This window comes from Hylobates moloch, unplaced genomic scaffold (assembly GCF_009828535.3).
Source record: "Hylobates moloch isolate HMO894 unplaced genomic scaffold, HMol_V3 SCAFFOLD_1, whole genome shotgun sequence".
NCBI classification, from domain to species: Eukaryota; Metazoa; Chordata; class Mammalia; order Primates; family Hylobatidae; genus Hylobates; species Hylobates moloch.
Window position 1 is genome coordinate 147,552,131 of NW_026652276.1, and position 21,044 is coordinate 147,573,174.

General features: G+C 38.8%; 1 protein-coding gene across 3 annotated transcripts in view; it reads right to left on the bottom strand.

The window, feature by feature from the left end:
• Positions 1-3,523: 3,523 nt before the first annotated feature.
• SP4 (Sp4 transcription factor) overlaps positions 3,524-21,044 on the bottom strand; it is a 91,047-nt gene continuing 73,526 nt past the window's right edge. The window contains exons 6-7 of one of the 3 annotated variants that reach the window (XR_009215589.1): positions 10,953-11,748; positions 3,524-3,547 (exon numbers count right to left, since the gene is read on the bottom strand). Coding sequence is in view for 2 of the 3 variants with exons in the window: in XM_032759660.2 (XP_032615551.1) it covers positions 11,501-11,748 (248 nt within the window). In the remaining variant the exon portion in view is untranslated. Of the gene's footprint in view, positions 3,548-8,182; positions 11,749-21,044 lie in introns of those variants that run through there. The other 2 variants (XM_032759660.2, XM_032759670.2) reach the window with 2 other exon arrangements.

The following is a 21,044-nucleotide window of genomic DNA, read 5'->3' on the forward strand; positions in this document are numbered from 1 at the left end:
GAACAACTAAGAGGGAAGCCACAGTGACTTTTTATGACCTAGTGCCTGAAATCACAGCTGTCACATCCACTTTATGCTATTCATTAGAAGAAAGTCATTAAGTCCATGCCACACCCAAGTGGAGGGGAATTAGGCTCCATCTATTGAAGAGAGGAGTATCAAAAAATTTGTGAACATAGTTTTAAAACTACCACTCGTGGGCAAAAACATGATAAGGTTATCACTGGCCAGGCATGGTGGCTCACACCTGTAACCCCAACACCTTGAGAGGCTGAGGCAGGAGGATCACTTGAACCCAGGAGTTTGAGACCAGCCTGGAAAACATGGTGAGACCCTGTCTTTATAAAAAATTTAAAAATTAGCTAGGCATGGTGGTGTGCACCTATAGTCCCAGCTACTCAGGAGGCTAGGGTGGGAAGATCGCTTCAGCCCAGGAGGTCAAGGCTGCAGTGAGCCGAGATCATTCCACTGCACTCCACCCTGGGCAACAGAGTGAAACTCTGTCTCAGAAACAAACAAACAAACAAACAAAATCACTGATGTGAATAAACTATTTCATGTATATATGTATGTATTTTAAATTGGGACATAATTGTATGTATTGTGTAATGATCAAATCAGGGTAATTGACACATCCATCACCTCAGACATTTACCATTTATTTGTATAGAGAACATTCAAAATCCTTTCTTCTAGTTATTTTAAAATACACTACAATTTATTGTTAATTATAGCCACCCTGCTGTGCTATAGAATTTATTACTCTTATCTAACTTTAATTTTATATCAATTAACCAACCTCTCTATCCCTCTGCCAACCCCGTACCCCTCCCAGCCTCTGGTAACCTCTATTCTATGAGATCAACTTTTTTAGCTCCCACATATGAGTGAGAACATGCAGTGTTTTTCTGTGCTTAGCTTATTTCACTTATCATAATATCCTCCAGGATCATCCATGTTGCCAAAAATTACAAATCATTTTATTAGAGCTAAATAATATTCCATTGTGTATATACACCACATTTTCTTTACCCATGCATCCATTGATGGGCACTTTGGTTGATTCCATATCTTAGCTATTGTAAACAGTGCTGCAATAAACATGGGAGTGCAAATATCTCTTCAATATTCTGATTTCCTTTCCTTTGAATATATACTCAGTAGTAGAATTGCTGAATTAAATGCTATTTCTATTTTTAGTTTTTTGAGGAACTTCCATACTATTTTTCATAATGACTGTACTAATTTGCATTCCTACCAACAGTATATGAGGCCTTCTTTTTCTGCATACTTGTCAGCATTTGCTATTTTTTGTTTTTTTGATAATAGCCATTTTAACTGGGATATTTCATTGTCATTTTGACTTGCATTTCCCTGATGATTAGTGATGTTGAGTATTTTTTTCATGTATCTGTTGGCCATTTGTATGTCTTCTCTTGAGAAATGTCAATTCAGATTATTTTGCCCATTTTTTAATCAAGTTATTTGCTTTTTTCTGTTGGTTGAGTTCCTTATACATTTTGGATATGAATCTCTTGCCAGATGGATAGCTTGCAAATATTTTCTCCCATTTTTCAGGTTGTCTCTTCACTCTGTTGTTTTCCTTTGCTGTGCAGAAGCATTTTAGTTTAATATAATCCCATTTGTCTATTTTTGCTTTTGTTAACTGTGTTTTTGAGGTCTTATCCAAAAAAATATTTGCCTAGACCAATGGCTTGATATGTTTCCCCCATGTTTTCTTCTAGTGATTTCAGTTTGGGGTCTTACCTTTAATTCTTTAATCCATTTTGAGTTGATTTTCGTATATGGTGAGAGATAGGGGTCGAGTTTTGTTCTTCTTCATATGGATACCATTTGTTGAAGAGACTGTCCTTTCCCGATTGTATGTTCTTGAACTCCTGGCCTCAAGCGATCTTCCCACCACAGTCTCTCAAAGTGCTGGGATTACAGGCGTGAGCCACCACACCCAGCCTCCAGTTATATGTTCTTGGAGCCTTTGTTGAAAATCAGTTGGCTGTGAATACGTGGATTTATTTCTCAGTTCTCTATTCTGTTCCATTGGTCTACCTAGACTGTTTTTAGGCCAGTATCATTCTGTTTTGGGTACTATAGCTTTGTAATATATTTCAAAGTCTGGTAGTGTGATGCGTCCCAGTTTTGTTCTTTTCATTCAAATTGCTTTGGCTATTCAGGGTCTTTTGTGGTTCCATACAAATCTTAGCATTTTTTTCTATTTCTGTGAAGGATGTTGTTAGTGTTTTGATAGAGGTTACACTGAATCCATAGATTACTTTGGGTAATATATTTCACTTGTATTTCTAATGTAGAAAGAAGAATGATATATGATAAAATATATCAATAAGTCTAACAGCTCTTTTATAAGTTTAAAAAAGCTTTTAAATGGGATTATAGTGTAATTGGCAGGGTTTTTTTTAGTGGTATATGAAATAATCAATTGTATCTTATATTCCATAAATACAGTTAACAGATTTTTTAAAAAAAATCACTGAAAAGACAGTTTAGGAAGTAATCACATTTGTTGACGTACAAACCTGCTGTAATCGTTTCCCTTTCTCTGATTTGCCTTCTAAGATGGTTTGAGGCATCATAATCCACTGAAGCTGCATCTTACATATATTTTACAGTAATTTTTGAGTCTTAAGTATCCTGAAGTGAAATGACTTTTCCACTTGCATTTTCCCTTGATTTTCATGTTTCTCAGCAAAATCTTTAAGTAACTGCATGGGCCTTTTTATTATCTTAATAACTAAAAGAATGGTTTCGGGATTGGGTTTTTCCATACACATACCGGAAGTCTGAAGCATGGGCAGAGAATAAACGCACCTACTCAGGGTGCACATTAATCTGGGACACCAGTATAACCACACTGGTTGGTTATTAAAATATTGACATAATTCCATACAAGGAGGTAATTCCATACAAGAAACTTCTAGTTCCTGACTCCCCTACTACCACCCCATGACCTCCCCAGAACCCAGCAACTAAGGGGAGGGAGGGAAATTGCTCTAGGACCTTCCTCCATTACTATGTCCAGCATCCCTTCTGACTGATGAATGCTGTGCTGTGTTACAATTGAACACAAGAATAAAAGTACTTCCAGCTACTTATCAAATTGGTGGACATATTTACATAGACTTTTAGTACAAATTGGCATCCACAATATCGTGAAAAACAGAGCAAAACAAGGAGAAACGAGGTTTTTTTCTATAGAACCCAAAACTCTGTTCTAGTCATACCTTGCTCCATAAAAACAAAAATACAGGCCAAGCACGGTGGCTCACACCTGTAATCCCAGCACTTTGGGAGGCCGAGGGGGGCAGATCATGAGGTCAGGAGTTCTAGACCAGCCTGGCCAATATGGTAAAATCCTGTCTCTACTAGAAATGCGAAAATTATCCAGGCGCTTGTAGTCCCAGCTACATGGGAGGCTAAGGCAGAAGAATCGCTTGAACTCGGAAGGCGGAGGTTGCAGTGAGCCGAGATCATGTCACTGCACTCCAGCCTGGGCAACAGAGCGAGACTCCATCTGAAAAAAAAAAAAAAAAAGAAAATTTAAATAAGGTTATAAATGATAATCAGAATAGGGCTTAATTTTCTAACAATTTTATGTCTGTCCACATAATTAAGGACAGAGAATAAGCAACTATAATGCCAAACCATAGTAACAAATTTAATTCTGCCTTATAAACTATAAACATATATGATGCTCCCCCTAACATGTACACACATACATTTCATGTGTACATGTATGAACTTGACAAAGAATAAGCTAACGTAAAGAGCTGCAAAAACATAAAATAGTTACATTAAAGTGGTAACTGTTTACAGTATTACTGATTTGGTTGAAATCTTTTTTTCAGTTAGCTTATTGTTTGCCATTAGATTCTTTTCCTCAACAGTGATTTTCAGACTTGTTAAGCTGACCAACTACTTGGAAGCCATAATGCCCTTTACATAGCACCATGATTTACTGATGTATTTAATTCCAGCATAACATTATACAGGCAAGGAACAATTTTACCAGCAGAAAATATAACTTTATTATGGTTCCACATCTAAACATCTAAAAAATACTACTACTATAAATAAAATATTTATGAAACCACAATTCATAGCAACATAATAAATAACAAAATTTGAACCAAGCCAACCACCTAGAAAGACATGATTCAAAGACAAACTGGCGTTCATGACAACTGCTCATTTAATTTCCTCCTCTTCCCTATAATTTGCTTTCGTCTGATCTTAACACCCACATCTGATTTCTTAAGTCTCTGACCCTGACTTGAAACCTGTTAACTTGCTTCAGATTACCTGAGCCTCAGCTCCTCCCCATAGTTATGGTCTGAATAGACCATAGCATCTCTGCAACTGCTGGCCTGCCCATTCCTAGGCATAGGGCAAATGGATCTCACGGAGCTCCAGAAATCCAGCTGAGGTTGGGATGCAAGAAGGCAGAGTTAGCATAGAAAAGAAAAACAGCATCCCTTGTGCCTCAATCTGACACACAAGTGCTCCATAAATGTATTAATTGGAAAAAGCATCTCCAACAAACGTGAGCTTGGGAATGAGCAGAGCAACTCAGAGTTAAGAACAGGATCTGAAGCAAAGGTAAGAGTTAAATGGGCAAGAAGGCTGTAACTGGACAACTGAAGCTACAGCCAGCAGAGATGCCTCAGCCTTGCAGGGCATTATAAGTTTAGACATTTATTCTATATCCTATCTTATCTCACAAAGAATCTAAAAAGCAAAGTAAAAGTAGAGCATCCTATTATCCTTTTCTGAACCAAGTCTGAGAGGAAGTTGTCTAAGAAACTTTCGAACTCCGTATTCCATGTTTTCTTTTTGTGGCTGCAATTTGGTAGGTAGCTGAAAAGAGGGGTACTTTTGCCCTGTATGCCTGGGTTTATTTAACACATATATTTCTAAATATAGAGAATGCTTTTAAATATGGAAAATCATCCACACATATACCCACAAAAGTTAGTGAACAACATATGAGCAGCTGTTTCTGTTTTGCAGTAATTGGTTTGCTTCTTGTTCACCGGTTTGCTTGTCTGTTATCACTTTGTGGTAGGCAAACAGTAATTGTAATTAACATTTAAAAATTAGGAAATAGGCCAGGCGTGGTGGCTCATGCTCATAATTCCAGCACTTTGGGAGGTGGAGGTGGGCGGATCACTTGAGCCCAGGAGTTAGAGGCCAGCTGGGCATGGTGGTGTGTGCCTGGGTGACAGAGTGAGACCTTGTCTCAAGGGAAAAAAAAAAAAAGAAACTAAGATTTAAACCTTTAATTTTTCTTAGAATTGGAAAAAGACTGTCACAAAATTTTGAGGTAGAGTACGGCAAAGTAGCTCACAATTTGAGAAAAATATGTTTGAATTTGGAAATTCCCACTGAAATTTCATTTGTAAAATGGGATTTGAGAATTAACTTTTTGATGTATTGTTGCCCATTTTCAAGACATTTCAGCATTGGTCCAGGTGGGAACTATTCCATGCTCCCTGCTATGGTCTGAGCAGTTATGTCCCCCCCAAAATTCACGTTGAAACCGAATTACCAATATTACCAGTGATATCAAGAGGTGGAACCTTTGCGAAATGATTAGATCATGACAGTAGAGCTCTCATGAATGGGATTAGTGTCATTACAAAAGAGGCCCCAGAAAGTTGTCTTGTCCCTTTCACCATGTGAAGACACAGCTAGAAGTCACCATCTATGAACCAGTGAATGAACACTGAATCTGCCAGCATCTTGACCTTGGACTTCCTGGCTCCGGAAGTAAGAAATAAATTTCTGTTGTTTATAAGCTACCTAGTCATCTTGTTATAGCAGCCCGAATGGACTAAGACACCCCTCTGCCTTTTGGGTTAACTTATAATTAACAATAATAATGTATTAAACACAACTATGTGTTACTCAATATAGTTTTATTTGATCTTAACAGACCTATGTATTATTCATGCTTAACATTAATAAGCATTGCTCTTTTATTCTATGAAGTAGAAAAAGAGAAGTGCTGAAAAGTTCAATAACTTGCCCACGGTTGTGTGCCTACTAAATGGCTGAAGCAGGAATCCAGCCTGAAATCCTCAGACTCTCCGTTGATCTCTTTTGGCACGATGCTTAGCTATTAACCAGGGAGATCAACCCTCTGCATTATAAATAGGCCTTTATGCTCGTTTTCCTTCCCTCTCTCTGTTCCTTCCTTCCACTATTTCTACTTGAGATTACTCTCAGGTATCCAAAAGTAAATAATTTCATTGCCACCTGTTACTAAGAGGAACAGAGCCCAAGGTTTATGCTAATCAGCCCATCTTAAAAGAATGGAAAATACATGCCTTAAAAGTCCTGCTACCGAATTACAAGTTGGTTGTGTGTATATTAAGCAGGCATTACTGTTCGGGCGGTAAATATAGCAATATATTATTAAGATCATAAAGGAATAAAGTATTTCAAATTTGCTGTGACACTTGAAGTCTGTGCACCCCTATAATTAAGCATCTGAACTTTTAATTAAAAAATAAACAATACTGTATATTTTTCTATCTTCAAGTTGTCATTATCAATGGCATTGTAAACCACACCCTATTAGTATTGCTTTTAGCACTGCTTCAACTTTCCTAACTTACTACACCAACAGCTTTTGTCAATTTTCAAGGTGATTTATCCCCTTTTTTCTTTATTACTGTCTTTTTCATGTGGCTGAAATTCCTAGAAGCACAAGAACCAAACTATATTAAAAATTGAAAAACACAATGACATTTTTCTAATTGCACTATCCTTTTTTTTGAGACAAGAGACTCGCTCTGTCACCGAGGCTGGAGTGCAGTGGCGTGATCTCAGCTCACTGCAAACTCCACCTCCTGGGTTCAAGCAATTCTGCCTCAGCCTCCCGAGTAGCTGGGACTACAGGTGCATGCCACCACGCCCGGCTAATTTTTGTATTTTTAGTAGAGATGGGGTTTCACCATGTTGGCCAGGCTGGTCTTGAACTCCTGACCTCGTGAGCCACCCACCTCGGCCTCCCAAAGTTCTGGGATTACAGGCGTGAGCCACTGTGCCTGGCCTGCATTATCCCCTTTTATACAATATCATCCTGATGCTTTCTAATGTGAATTTTTCAGGTAATTGAAGTGTATCTTTACTTTGGATAGAAAACATCCTTTGACAATTCCTTACTGTCTTATTTGACAGAGCAGCATAAATTCTTTGATTCAGTCACTGTTATGAACACATTATTTTACAAAGTTGTAACACAACTATGCCTTTAGGACCTTGCTGTACAAGGTTCTCTATCCAAACACCTTATAGCCCCTGCTTACTACCTAAAACCTAGAGTCTCTGGAGTCTTCTGTCAGTGGGCCAGCGTACTTCTCTTGCTGCCTAACATCCTACCCTCGCCACCCTGGGCCAAACCCTCGCTTTGCTATGTCTGTATCTGGTGTGAGTTTGGAAATGTGTTAGCTGAAGTTGGTAAAATAATGTATTCATGATGTTACTAAAGGTCTTCATGAGATTTGCAGGGCTCTCCCAGGAGGAAGACAGTTTCTGCTTGTAGTCTTTGTGGTATCTATGTGGCCTATATTGCTTCTCAGTGATTCTGTGAGCTTTAATATTTTAATTATGTTTTTCGTTTTCAGGTCTTCCTATAATTTCCTAACATTGATTGCTTAAAATATTTAAGTAAAAAGTGTCTCTAAGTCAAATTTTAATTTCCATAAATGTCTACATCAATGGCTACAAATTAACATGTAATTTGAATTGCGGTTCTTTGGCGGTATGTTCAGAGAAATGTATGTTCAGAGAAATGGTGACCAGATCTCAATACGAGGAATTACGAAGGGTTGCCAATGTGTTCTCCAGTGAGAAGCATTTAACTCTCCAGTGTTCATGATAAGTAGGTTGATAGTTCAAATAATTTATTGCTGCTTTATAGTATACATAATTAAATGAAACATGTTAAACTCAAGGGAATTTTTAATAGGTTACTTGCAATTGTTATTGCAGGCAACAACTTGTACATGATTTTATTTCCAAATCCACAAAAAACAAATTTTATACAAATCAGCACTGTAAAAATGTCAATTACAGCCCCAGAGGCTTTGCTGGCAGAATAATTGTCTAAATTCTAGAATATGGGAAACAGGTTTTTTCTGGATTCATCCTTTTTTTTTCATTTTCTTTTTTTTTTTTTTTTTACAAAAAAAATTTACAAGTGAAATGTTACTACAAAACTTTTTATAAGGAATTTTTGCAAAACATTTACATTTTACCATCAACTATTTCTGTTTTAAAATCATTATGTAGATTTAATACCCTATGCTGCACATCAATTTATGTGGGATGACAACTTAGTGACATGCATAAAAAAACACCACAAGGCATTAAAATGGAGACTTAAATACAAATATTGTTGCAATAAAACAGTTATAAAATTGAAAAATAGGACCTAAACATCATGCTTATCTAAGTTTGACAAATTAACTTTTTCTCCTAGATTACACACTTTTATTACTGCTCTCATGAGAGTGTGATAAATAATGACTTAACATCAAGTTCTAATGTAATCAGCAACACATACACAAACCTAACCAAAGAAAGTATACTGTAAGAAAAAACTATTCTAACACTGGAGTTTTACCATGATAAATACATAGCTTTGCACTGATAATTACAATAAAGAAAAGTTTTATAATGGTGGTAAAGGGAATGAACAGTGAAATGCCATTAAACAAGACTCTACTGCACTTCTGTGCCCTATTACTTATAACAGCTATATCCCACTGAGTCAAATAAAGGACATTGAAATTTACGATTCTTCTAAAGACAGAAAAGTAGACTCAGAATGGTATGCAGAACAGACTGTCAAAATATTTCTGATTTCAGTGGTGAAATGTGCACCTGCTAACACAAATTAACATATTTTATACGCTATAAAGCTATCCAGATTCATTTGATAAATTTATAATAGGCCTCATTGTTGATTAAAAAATAACTTCCATTTCTAATGGACATACATAGGTTTGCATTAGAACTGGTTCATGGAATAATGATGCAAAGTGTTCATACTTGGTATTAACAACAACAAAAAGTGTCACTCTGAGGAAACATGATTAAAACATTAAGAAAGTTTCTTTGCATAAAAAAATTTATAGCACTGATTGTGTAGCATAATGATAGATAAAATATATATTTGATGTTTCAGCTCCTATATAATAAAATTAAAATTAACACTACCAAATGCTCCTCTGTACCAAACAAAACAACAAACCAATTCTGATGTTTTAAAGCCAGATACATCAGTTGTTAAGAGTACATTAAATAAAATATACAAAACAATTTACAAAATCCAACTAAAATTTAAAGACTCTGTTACAAGTCTACAAAAGCTTTAAGAAACTTGAAATTTATAACCACAGTGTAAAAATTTTTTTTTCCTTTAATCTCAAAGCTTTTTTATACAAACTGAAAGCACAAAAGACCTTCAGTTTTATATAACGCTACAAAGGGCTGGCCTAAAGTGTACATAGTGTAAACAGTGATCATTACAGTATTTTTCCTTCATCAAAAATACAAGAAACATCACAATTTTGGAAGAGAATTCGCATGAGTAGTACTTTTCCTGAAATTATAGAGAATGCACAAGAAAACACGTACCTATATTCAAACAGTCCCCAAAGCAATGATGTTAATAAATTGAGCAGGTAGGTAAAAACTTTGTTTTCAAATGGTCAATTTCACTGATTATGATTCTGTGTAAATACTTTTTTAAAACATAAAATATCCTTATTAATATTTAAGTTACTGGTTTATAATCCAAATTTTTTCATATGAAACTTTTGGCCATCTTTCCTAATAAGACCCTTTCCTAGCTGGGCATGGTGGCTCATGCCTGTAATCCCAGCACTTTGGGAGGCCGAGGTGGGCAGATCACCTGAGGTCAGGAGTTTGAAACCAGCCTGGCCAACATGGTGAAACCCTGTCTCTACTAAAAATACAAAAATTAGCCAGGCGTGGTGGCAGGCGCCTGTTAATCCCAGCTACTCAGGAGGCTAAGACAGGAGAATCGCTTGAACCTGGGAGGCGGCAGTTGCAGTGAGCTAAGATCGTGCCACTGCACTCCAGCCTGGGCAAGAGAGCGAGACTCCATCTCAAAAAAAAAAAAAAAAAAAAAAAAAAAAAAAAGACCCTTTCCTGTAAGACCCTTGCATAAACAATAATATATTTTTTTCTTTAGTCACTTACTTCACTGAAAATTATTCTGCCTTTTCAAAAATAAAAATTTTGCTTCATAATATATCTATTATATATTAGGCTAATTTTTGGGGAAAATTCAGTTATTGATGTAACATAAAAACATTACTGTGTTATAATTCCTAATTACTTCTTACATAGCACTAGAAATAAAATGGGACTGGCCAATTTTTAGTAGAGGAAAACAAGAATTACAATGTAGTTAAAAGAGAATTTTCTGCTGGCCTTGGAAAAAAGTATAATTCTTTCTTTGGCTACCAAGTCAAAGCATAAAGAATTCTGCACATTGTCAACATAACTCATATTTACAAAATACGAAACTACAGAACAATTTACACTCTATGCAAATATTTCCAATATAAACATTTTAAATGAAATTTTGTGGTTCAACCTAGGGTTAGGAATATAATCAATCCTAACTTTAGAACATTGCATGTTAAGATGCCTCATTTTATTTTTCTGAAGCTATGATGAGTTTTGTTTCGACCATTTTTTTCCCAGCATTTTCCTAAGGTGTCAACCTAAAAGTTAACCTAAGATTTAACTCTACGTTCCTCTTGTGTCTCCAAATGGAGAAAGTAACTGGACTTCACTGATTGTCTGCATACACACTACTATAATGTATTGGTAATAAAGATCTGAGACGCATCTCAGATTACTGTTTTGGAACTTACCTAATTCAACTGTTGAAGAATTTCTAACATTTAGAAAAGACGGCCAAAACTATTTTCGGTTGATTATCCAAAAATCAAGCGAAGGAAATATGGTATCATCCCTATCATCAGTTAACTATCTGTTTTCTGTGCTATAGAGAAAAAGAATACACGTAAATTATTACTGACCGAATTTATAACAAAGTACTTTCAAAGAAAATTAAGTCCAATTAAGGTCCAGCCTGCAACTACTAAGGTCTTTTTAAACATGTTAACACATGATATTAAGAGATGGGAAGATTCTGTCTAAAGGTTATGTGATATATTTCCAAACAACTACAACTTATAGTATGGAGGAAATACTTTTCTGTTTCCAGTACATCAGTTTGCTTTTTGTATTTTTTAAAATTCAACACTTCATGTGTTGACCCCAAACCCTGGAATACTTAAAGAAGCCAAGAATGAAAACATAATTTCCTACTCTGTAATCCACTTGACCAGCCCATTTCCAGATTTTCAAAGGTGTGTAAACAAGTGCAGCACTAGAGGTCTCTGTTATAAATAACTTTTCAGAATTCTTCCATGTTGGTTGAAACATTGGGAGTTGCTGGATTCGAATCTTGAGAAATGGCTGCAACTGTGACAATTCTTGGGGAACCAAGCACCTCTGTAACAGATGAGTCCAGTTCTCCCGAGGTAACAATGGCAAGAGCTGTCCCACCACCTTTTTTATTCTGGTGCGTTTTGACATGTTTGGAGAGATGATCACTCCGCATAAACCTTTTAGAACATTCCGGGCATTCAAATCTCTTTTCACCTACATAGAAAAACAGTAAATGGAGTTATACACATTTTACTTCAGTGAAATTATAATTCTTAATAATCTCCCTTCTGGTCACATTATACGACTTTTTGTACAGTCTCACTAGTTGCAAAATGCTTTGTTTTATTTAAAAACGTTATCAAATAAGCAATGCAAAGAGAAAGACCATGTGATTGAGACGAAAAGACCTGAAGTTTAAGTCCTGCTTCTGCTACGAACTGGAAATAAAAGCTGGAGCAAGTAAATAGCCACTGGAACCCTCAGTTTTCCCATCTACAAAGCAAGAGGGTTTTTAGCAGACAATTTAAAATATCTCTATCAGGTGTAACAAATATATATAATGTTCAAGGCTCATGTCCACTCTTCTTCAAAACTGCTAACCTGGATTTTAGTTTTAATCTTGGAGGCATGAAGTATCTTAGAACTATTTCAAATAAACTAAGTTAATAATTTAATAGTGTACTGAGCTCTTTACAAGGCAAAAATGGGAGGTAGGCATATGCTACATTTAGAATTTAATAAAGTTTTTAGGTTTCATAAGATAACAGTTTCTGTTGTCCAAAGCAATTCTTAAATATGTTTTCTCCAAAATATAAGATAGTTTTACTGGACTGACTTCTTTGTTTTGGAATAAAAGCTAGTTTAATGTTAACTAAAAAGAAAAAAAGCCATTTTGTTTTTGTGTATAATAAATGAGGCATATCAAAATTTGGTTAACTGGTTTATCCTGATGTGCACAATGAGTAACTGTTAGCCGTCGATCTTCCCTCTAAAATTGTTACTTAAGGGACTGAAACGTTGTTTTCCCAGTCTGATAGAACTTGGATAATAAGTGATAGGGTTTGGCTCTGTGTCCTCATCCAAATCTCATCTTGAATTGTACTCCCATAATTCCCATATGTTGTGGGAGGGACCCAGTGGGAAATAACTGAATCATGGGGGGTGGGTTCCCCATACTGTTCTTGCGAATAAGCCCCACAAGATCTGACAATTTTATCAGGGATTTCCGATTTTGTGTCTTCCTTATTCTCTCTTTGCCTGCCACCATCCACATGAGATGTGATTTGCTCCTCTTTGCCCTCCACCATGATTGAGGACTCCCCAGCCATGTGGAACTGTAAGTCCAATTAAACTTCTTTCTTTTGTAAATTGCCCAGTCTAGGTATGTCTTTATCAGCAGCATGAAAACAGACTAATATAATGAGAAAATTCAATTTGGATAATTTCTTTTCTTGGCCCTGCTTTTGACTTACCAATAAAAAAAATCTATAGGCTCAAGTTGATCCACGTCAGATACTCTCTTTTTCTTTACATTCTCTTTTTCTTTACGTGTGTGCTTTTACTTTTGAGTAAACTTTGAAAAAACCATTAGTCTTCCTTATTGTTATAAACAAATATTAAAACTTACAGGTCCACTGCACTCAATACAATATTGTATTAAACATCCACCTGAAGTAATACAAAGAAGATGCACCTCCATGTCATACCACACACCAAAATACATGCTACAAAGATTTAAAACCAAGTATTAAAAAAAAGGAAAATATTTCTACAACCTAGAGTTTGGAGGTACTTTAAAAAGTACAACAGGTTATTTAGAAACTATAAAGCAGAGAATAGACAAATCTGACTACACAAAAATAAAATACTTTGCATGACTTAAGATCCCATAAAGTTAAAGGAGAGAAAAAAAAGGTCAACAGAAGCATAAAAACCATGTGATAAAATTTAACACATTTTGATAAGAGCTCTTGGCAAACCAGGAATAAAAATTTATTTCTTTTACCTGCTATACCTCTACACATAATTAATGGAGAAACTTTTGAACTATTACTTTATGCATCAGGAACAAGGTAAGAATGCTATTATATATATCATTACTATTTTCAACATAATATGAAACATTCTGACGAAGCCTACATATAAGACAGTAAAATGAACTGAGGTACAATCATTGGAAGAAAAAAAATTGAAATAGATTATTATTTACAGTTATTACTATTTACATAAATAATCTGAGAAAACGAACAATTAGAATAAATTTGTCAAGTGGCCAGATTCACGATCAATCGATAATAAGCAACACCATCCATTAATTATATAAATCAACATGTAATGCAAATATTGAGGCTACAGTGAGCCACTGCACTCTAGCCTGGATGACAGAGCAAGGCCTTGTCTCAAAAAAAAAAAAAAGTGTGTAGACAAGGCCCTGACCCCAGGTCAAACACAAACTATATGCCAAGCCACACTTGGCAAGCCTGGTCTTGGTATCTTATTCCAGGGTCTAGCTAGGTTCTGACAGGAGGAACCTGGGACTTCTCTGTACAAAGGTGGAGGCAGTGGCCTACTTAAAAAACAAACAAACAAAAAAAACTGTATTTAGGCTGGGAGCGGTGGCTCACACCTGTAATCCCAGCATTTTAGGAGGCCGAGGTGGGTGGATCACCTGAGGTCAGAAGTTTGAGACCTGCCTGGCCAACATGGTGAAACCCTGTCTCTACTAAAAATACAAAAAAAGTAGCTGGGCGTGGTGATGCACGCCTGTAATCCCAGCTACTTGGGAGGCTGAGGCAGGAGAATCACTTGAACCAGGCGGGGTGGAAGCTGCAGTGAGACTTGGATGCTAGGAGATAAATTACCTGCTGTAACTGCCCCAGGTGTGCCTGCCTACCAGACATTCCATCTTGCAAGACCACCATTAAAAGTCTCGCTTCCATTGTTCGTGTCTCCAAATCCATTCTTTGGGTTTGGACAGGTGAATGTGTGTTTCTCACAAACCTGGGGGCCTGTCTGGGATCTCTGTGCCTGCATGGAGTGGGATTCCAGCCGAGAGGGGAGAGGTGTCCCACCCCATTTGGGTGGCCCACTCTGTCCAGGAGTCCTGGCTCCCCACAGAAGCCACAGACAAACCTGAGACTGTTACTCAGGAGGCAGCAGAGGTGACACAGGGAGAAAAGCTGGCACTGCAACAACCAGGCAACCTCACGCAGGAGCCAAGGGAGGAAAATTGGACTGTAAGTACTGTCTTGGTGGTTGGGCATTTTCAGAGGTTGAGTGTGTGTGACTGAGATGTACCCTACATATGAAGCAGTGCGGAGTCCCAATCCATGGTTCCGTTCTCCCATGAGGAAAATGGACAAACAATGGACAAAAAGAACGGTCGGAGAATGGATGAAGTGATTCTTGGGGTGTGCAAGAAACCTCCAGTAGGGGGTGCTGAGAACACAGGGAAAAGCTCAGACACAGACTGACCAAAAATGGGAAACAGAAATTCTAGGCCTAGGGGACAAGGGAAAGAGGGAGCCAAAGAGACTCCCTCTGACATTTACCAGGATAGTCCTATGGCCTAAGTTTGGCTCAGATAAAAATTGGGTGTGCCAAGCTTTAATTCTCTACGTGAATAATAAAACCCCAACCTCACAAGAAGAGATAGGTTATGCTCTCTGCTGGATCAAGGAATTAGCCCCCATATTCCCACTTAAAGAAGAAGAAAAAGAGCCTAGTAAAAATCCCTCACCCTGGGAAAAGCCCTGGGACCCCGTCATGCATGCCCCTCCATATATCTCAAAAATAGGGGACAGGAAAACCAAGGGGCAGCAGCAGGGTTAGAAGAGGAAAGACCCGGACACCATGGCGGAGCCAAACCAACTGCTCCTCTAAATCCTTATCCAAATTTAAGAAAAGAACTACAGGCCGGGCGCGGTGGCTCACGCTTGTAATCCCAGCACTTTGGGAGGCCGAGGCGGGCGGATCACGAGGTCAGGAGATCGAGACCACGGTGAAACCCCGTCTCTACCAAAAATACAAAAAATTAGCTGGGCGTGGTGGCGGGCGCCTGTAGTCCCAGCTACTCGGAGAGGCTGAGGCAGGAGAATGGCGTGAACCCGGGAGGCGGAGGTTGCAGTGAGCCGAGATCGCGCCACTGCACTCCAGCCTGGGCGACACAGCAAGACTCGGTCTCAAAAAAAAAAAAAAAAAAAAAAAAGAACTACAACACTGTAAGAGGGATATTGAGAACTTCCCTATTCCTTCCACACAGCAGGCACCTAGCATGTTCCCTCTTAGGGGAGTTCCCATGGGACAGGGAGAGACTGGCTTTGTAAATGCTCCTCATACAAGTATTGAAATTAGGAATTTCAAGAAAAAGATGAAACCACTTCTAGAAGATCCACTCGGTTTAGCAGACCATCTGGACCAATTCCTAGGATCCAGCTTTTACACCTGGGCTGAAATGATGTCCATCAAGAATATTCTGTTCATAGGAAAAGAAAGGGGAATGATTAGGAGCGTGGACATGACCATCTGGGAGAGGCAACACCCTCCCAGGCAAGGAGTCTCACCAGCCAAACAAAAATTTCCAAATGTTAATCCCGAATGGGGTAATAACGATCCCAAGGACCGCACCCAAATGTAGGACCTCCAGGAACTAATAATTAAAGGGATCAAGGAGTCCACTCGTAGGACACAGGACACATTCAAGATTCAACAAGAAAAAGAGGAAACTCCTTCTGCATTCCTATATAGGCTCAGAGATCAGATGAGAAAATGCTCCGGATTAGATCCAGAGGACCCAGTAGGGCAATGCCTTTTGAAGGTTAACTTTGTAACTAAGAGCTGGCCTGACATTACCAAAAAATTACAAAAGATTGATGGATGGAAAGAGAAACCAACTGAGGATTTACTGAGGCAAACTCAGAAGGTCTTTGTAAGGAGAAAGGAAGAGAAGCAGAAACAAAAAGCAAAAATCATGGTTTCCACTGTGGAAGAGGTAGTCAGAAAGCGTTACATCAAGATCCCTCACTTAGGAAACAAGGGAATTATAGATTTTGACACAAAGAAAGAAGGGAAATGCAGGGAAAAGGTCCTAAGACTATGAGTGGATGTTACAAGTGTGGAAAGACAGGGCATTTTAAGAGAGGATGTCCTAAATAGAAAAAAGAAAAGGTGATACCTCTCATGACTGTTGATGAAGACTAGCGGGGGGCAGGAGTGCCTTCTGAGTAGATCCCACCAGGAACCCTTAATAAATTTGAAGGTGGGACCTGAGGGAGAAGTGACATTTTTGGTTGATACTGGGGCAGCTCACTCCTCCCTAATTCACCAACCAAGGGGTACAGAACTCTCTAAGGAAAAACTGACAGTATCGGGGTAAAAGGGGAAGGATTTCAGGTTCCAATATTTAAGAAAATTTTAATTACATCAGGACCAAAACAAATTGAGGGGTCACTTGTTCCTGAAGTAGGAACTAACCTCCTGTGTTGAGACCTGATTGTGAGATTGGGTTTAGGATTAGGAATACAGGAAGGACAAATAAAAGTAATGATGGGCCTCCTAACAGAGGAGGAGGAAAGAAAAATTAATCCCCTTGTGAGGGTTAGGGAAGGCAATAGAGGGTTAAAAATCACACCCTTACAGATTAAACTAAAACAACCAGAAGTAGTTTGCAGATAACAATATCCCATTTCTACTGAAGGGAGAAAAGGTCTCCAACTGGTAATAGAGGGATTAATGATGGACAATGAGAACCCTGCATGTTACAATACTCCAATTCTCCCAAAGAGCCTGATGGGTTGTATAGATTGGTGCAAGATCTAAGGGCTATAAATCAAATTGTCCAGGCCTACCACCCTGTGGTGACTAACCACTACACCCTCTTTAGCAAGATACCCTATGAACGTAAGTGGTTCAATGTGGTGGATCCAAAAGATGCATTCTGGGCATGTCCCCTAGACTTTAGGAGTAGAGAACCTCTTTGCCTTTGAATGGGAAGATCCTATAACTAGGAGAAAACAACAGTACCCCTGGGCTGTGCTGCCACAAGGTTTCACAGAAGCCCCAAACATATTTGGTCAAATCTTAGAAAAAGTCCTAGAGGAATTTCAACCTTCCAGGGGAACCCAGTTGTTACAATACATAGATAATCTTTTAATTTCTGGGGAGAGCAGGGCCGAGGTATCAGAAAGCACCACAAGCTTAATTTCCTAGGAGAAAGGGGATTGCGAGTATCTAAGAACAAACTGCAGTTTGCAGAAAAAGAAGTTAAATATTTAGGACACCTGATTAGTGAAGGGACATGAAGAATAAACCCAGAGAGAATATTGGGAAGAGTAAGTCTGCCTTTGCCTAAGAAAAAAAGAGAACTCCAAAGATTTTTAGATTTAACTGGCTACTACAGGTTATGGATTGACTCATATGATCAAAAGACAAACACTCTATCAAGTTACTAGAAGAAGAACCCGATCCCTTGCAATTGTCCTCAAAGGAAATTCAGGTGGTAAAAGAGCTAAAGCAGGCCCTCATTACAGCCCCGGTCCTGGTCCTCTCATCTTTAGAGAAACCATTCCATCTGTTGGTAACAGTGGATCATCCTTGGGGTGCTCATTCAAACCTGGGGAGAGAAGAGCGAATCTGTTGCTTTTGCCTCCAAGCTTCTCGATCCTGTCTCTCAGGGGTGGCCCAAATATGTGCAAGCAGTGCTGCCACAGCCCTGCTGCTAGGAGAGTAGAAAGCTAACGTTTGTTGGGGCCCTAATAGTAAGTGCCCCACACCACGTCAGGAATATATTAAACCAAAAGCCGGGAGATAGTTTGAACAAATTCTTGGATTCTAAAATATGAAGCCGTATTAGTATGAAAAAAAAATTATTTGCTTGTAACAACAAATATTTGCCTAAACGCAGCCAGTTTCCTATGGAAAGGAGAGGAGAACAAAGACATCAGACCAGAACTGCTTAGATATCATAGAATAACAAACCAAAGTAGGACCAAACCTTAGGGAAGCTCCACTACATGATGGGATAAGGCTCTTTGTGGATGAGTCGTGACGAGTGATAGATGGCAATGCTGTCACTGATGGAGATAAACACTCCCTATATGAGAAAGGTAGATTACCTAATGGCTGGTCAGCCCAAATCTGTAAATTATATGGTCTTAACCAGGCCATAAAGCTCCTTAAAGCCCAAGAAGGCACTATATATACTGATTCTAAATATGCTTATGGGGTAGTACACACTTTTGAAAAAATCTGGACAAAGCAGGGTCTAATAAATAGCAGGGGAAAATAATTGGTACATGGGGAACTGCTCAAACAGGTTTTAGAAAGCCTCCTGCTTCCAGCAGAGGTAGCCATAGTTCATGTAAATGGTCATCAGAAAGGGAACACTATAGAAGCTACAGGAAAAACAGACTTGCAGACGAAGCTGCTAAGCAAGCCTCCCTGGATAAAGAAATTAGACTATGTAGCCTGCTCCCAGACATCCCTAAGCTAGTATTAAGACCCCAGTTTACCAGAGAGGAGGAGGAAGAATTAGACAGGACAGGGGTCACTCAGACTGAAGATGGCAAATGGGTACTTCCTGAAATAAGTAAACCCCTAATGAGAAAACTAGTATCTACATTACACAAATGGAGTCAATGGGAACCCCAGGCTTTGTGTGATACAATACTTAGGAATTATGGGTGTATAGAGATTTACACCCTTGCTAAACAAGCATGTGGAAATTGTGTAACTTGTCAAAAGATAAACAAAAAGGTGATTTAGAAAACAGGAAGACCTCCCGGAGTAAGACCACTTCAACGCATTCAAGTAGATTTCACAGAAACGCCCAAAGGAGGAAGACTAAAGTATTTACTGGTGATGGCAGATTACCTTTCAGGCTGGGTAGAAGCCTTTCCCCTTCCAACAGCCACTGCTGGGAATGTGGTCAAAATAATATTAAAACAGATTTACCCAGCTTTGGACTGGTGGAAAATATTAATTCACACAATGGAAGCCACTTTACCTCAAGGGTGTTAAGGTGAATTATGGAAGATTTACAAATTAAATGGGATTATCTCACCCTTTGGCATCTCCCTTCCTCTGGACAGGTAGAAAGAATGAATCAAACTCTCACAAAGCATATCCCCAAACTAATCTTAAAAACTAAAATGCCTTGAACCAAATGTCCCCCAATAGCATTCCTTAGATTAGAACAAGCCCCAATAAAAGACTTGGGATTGTCCCTCTATGAGTCATTATATGGGCTCCTATGTTTGCGCAGAGCTACCGATCTTCTGGCTATGGAAACCAAGGATCAATTTTTAAAGAAATTATATAGTGGCCATATACTCCACCCTGTCATCCCTTAGGTTAAAAGGACTTCTGACTCAAACTTCACCTCTGGAGTTCATGGCTCACCACTTTCAGCCTGGTAACTTGGTGCTGATTAAGACTTGGAAAGAAGACAAGCTCCACCCAAGCTGGGAAGGTCCCTATCAAATGCTCCCGACCACTGAGACAGCCATGTGAACAGCTGCATGAGATGGACTCACTACACTTGAGTCAAGGGACTGGTAAAGGAGACCCTGGAAGGGAGGGGAAAAGACCAGTGGAAAGTGCATGGGTCACCTGAGGAACCCTTAAAGTTAACTCTGAGAAAAATCTAAAAAGAAATCATGGGCTGGCCCCAGTTCTGGAAGAGTCTTGGTTATATGGGTTAGGGGCAGACATCACAGGGAAAGACCCCCTAGGGTGATTTATTCTCAAACTCATCAAAAACTCAACCCCCTACGTGTCTGGTACTGCTCCAAGCCCAGGCCCTAGTAAACACTTTAGTCTACCAAATAATGATCCTAAAAGGCTAAAAATAATTGAAGTAAAGGATGTAAAGCAAACCTTAAAAATTGAGGGTATGGGGATGTGAATGCCTGGGTTGAGTGGGTCACATTTTTGGTACAAGCCCTCAACAAGAGTAACTATAACTACTATGCATGTGCTGCAGGAGGACCTCAGGCACGGGTGATTCCATTTCCCCTAGGATGGAATACTGATCCTGAAGGAATGCGTTGCATGTTGGCTCTATACCGAGCCAAGGATACATGGGAAAATGAGACTTGTAAGAGTCCATCATTGCTCTTTCCCGCATTGCGGAGAGGGGTCGGAACCCCTCATCCTCTGCAGGGAATATGAACTACTCTTCTTGCCTTTCTAGGCAGGGGGCAGAGTTCAATAAGCCCATGGGAGAACTCTCAACTTGTACCCACATCCTAAGCATCACAGGTGAGTCAGGCAATGGCAATTACTCAGCTCTCCATACACCATGGCTGATGTCTGGTGGTATTGTGGGAAAAAAGGACAGTAAGTTGTTACCGTCCAATTGGACTGGGACTTGTGCTTTAGTCCAGTTGGCCATTCCCTTCATCCTGGTATTCCATAAGATACCCGAAAATACACATGGCTACCTAAACTGGAGAGATTTGACGTATCTTTTGATCCCAATATATATGTTAACTCTATAGGAGTTCCCGGGG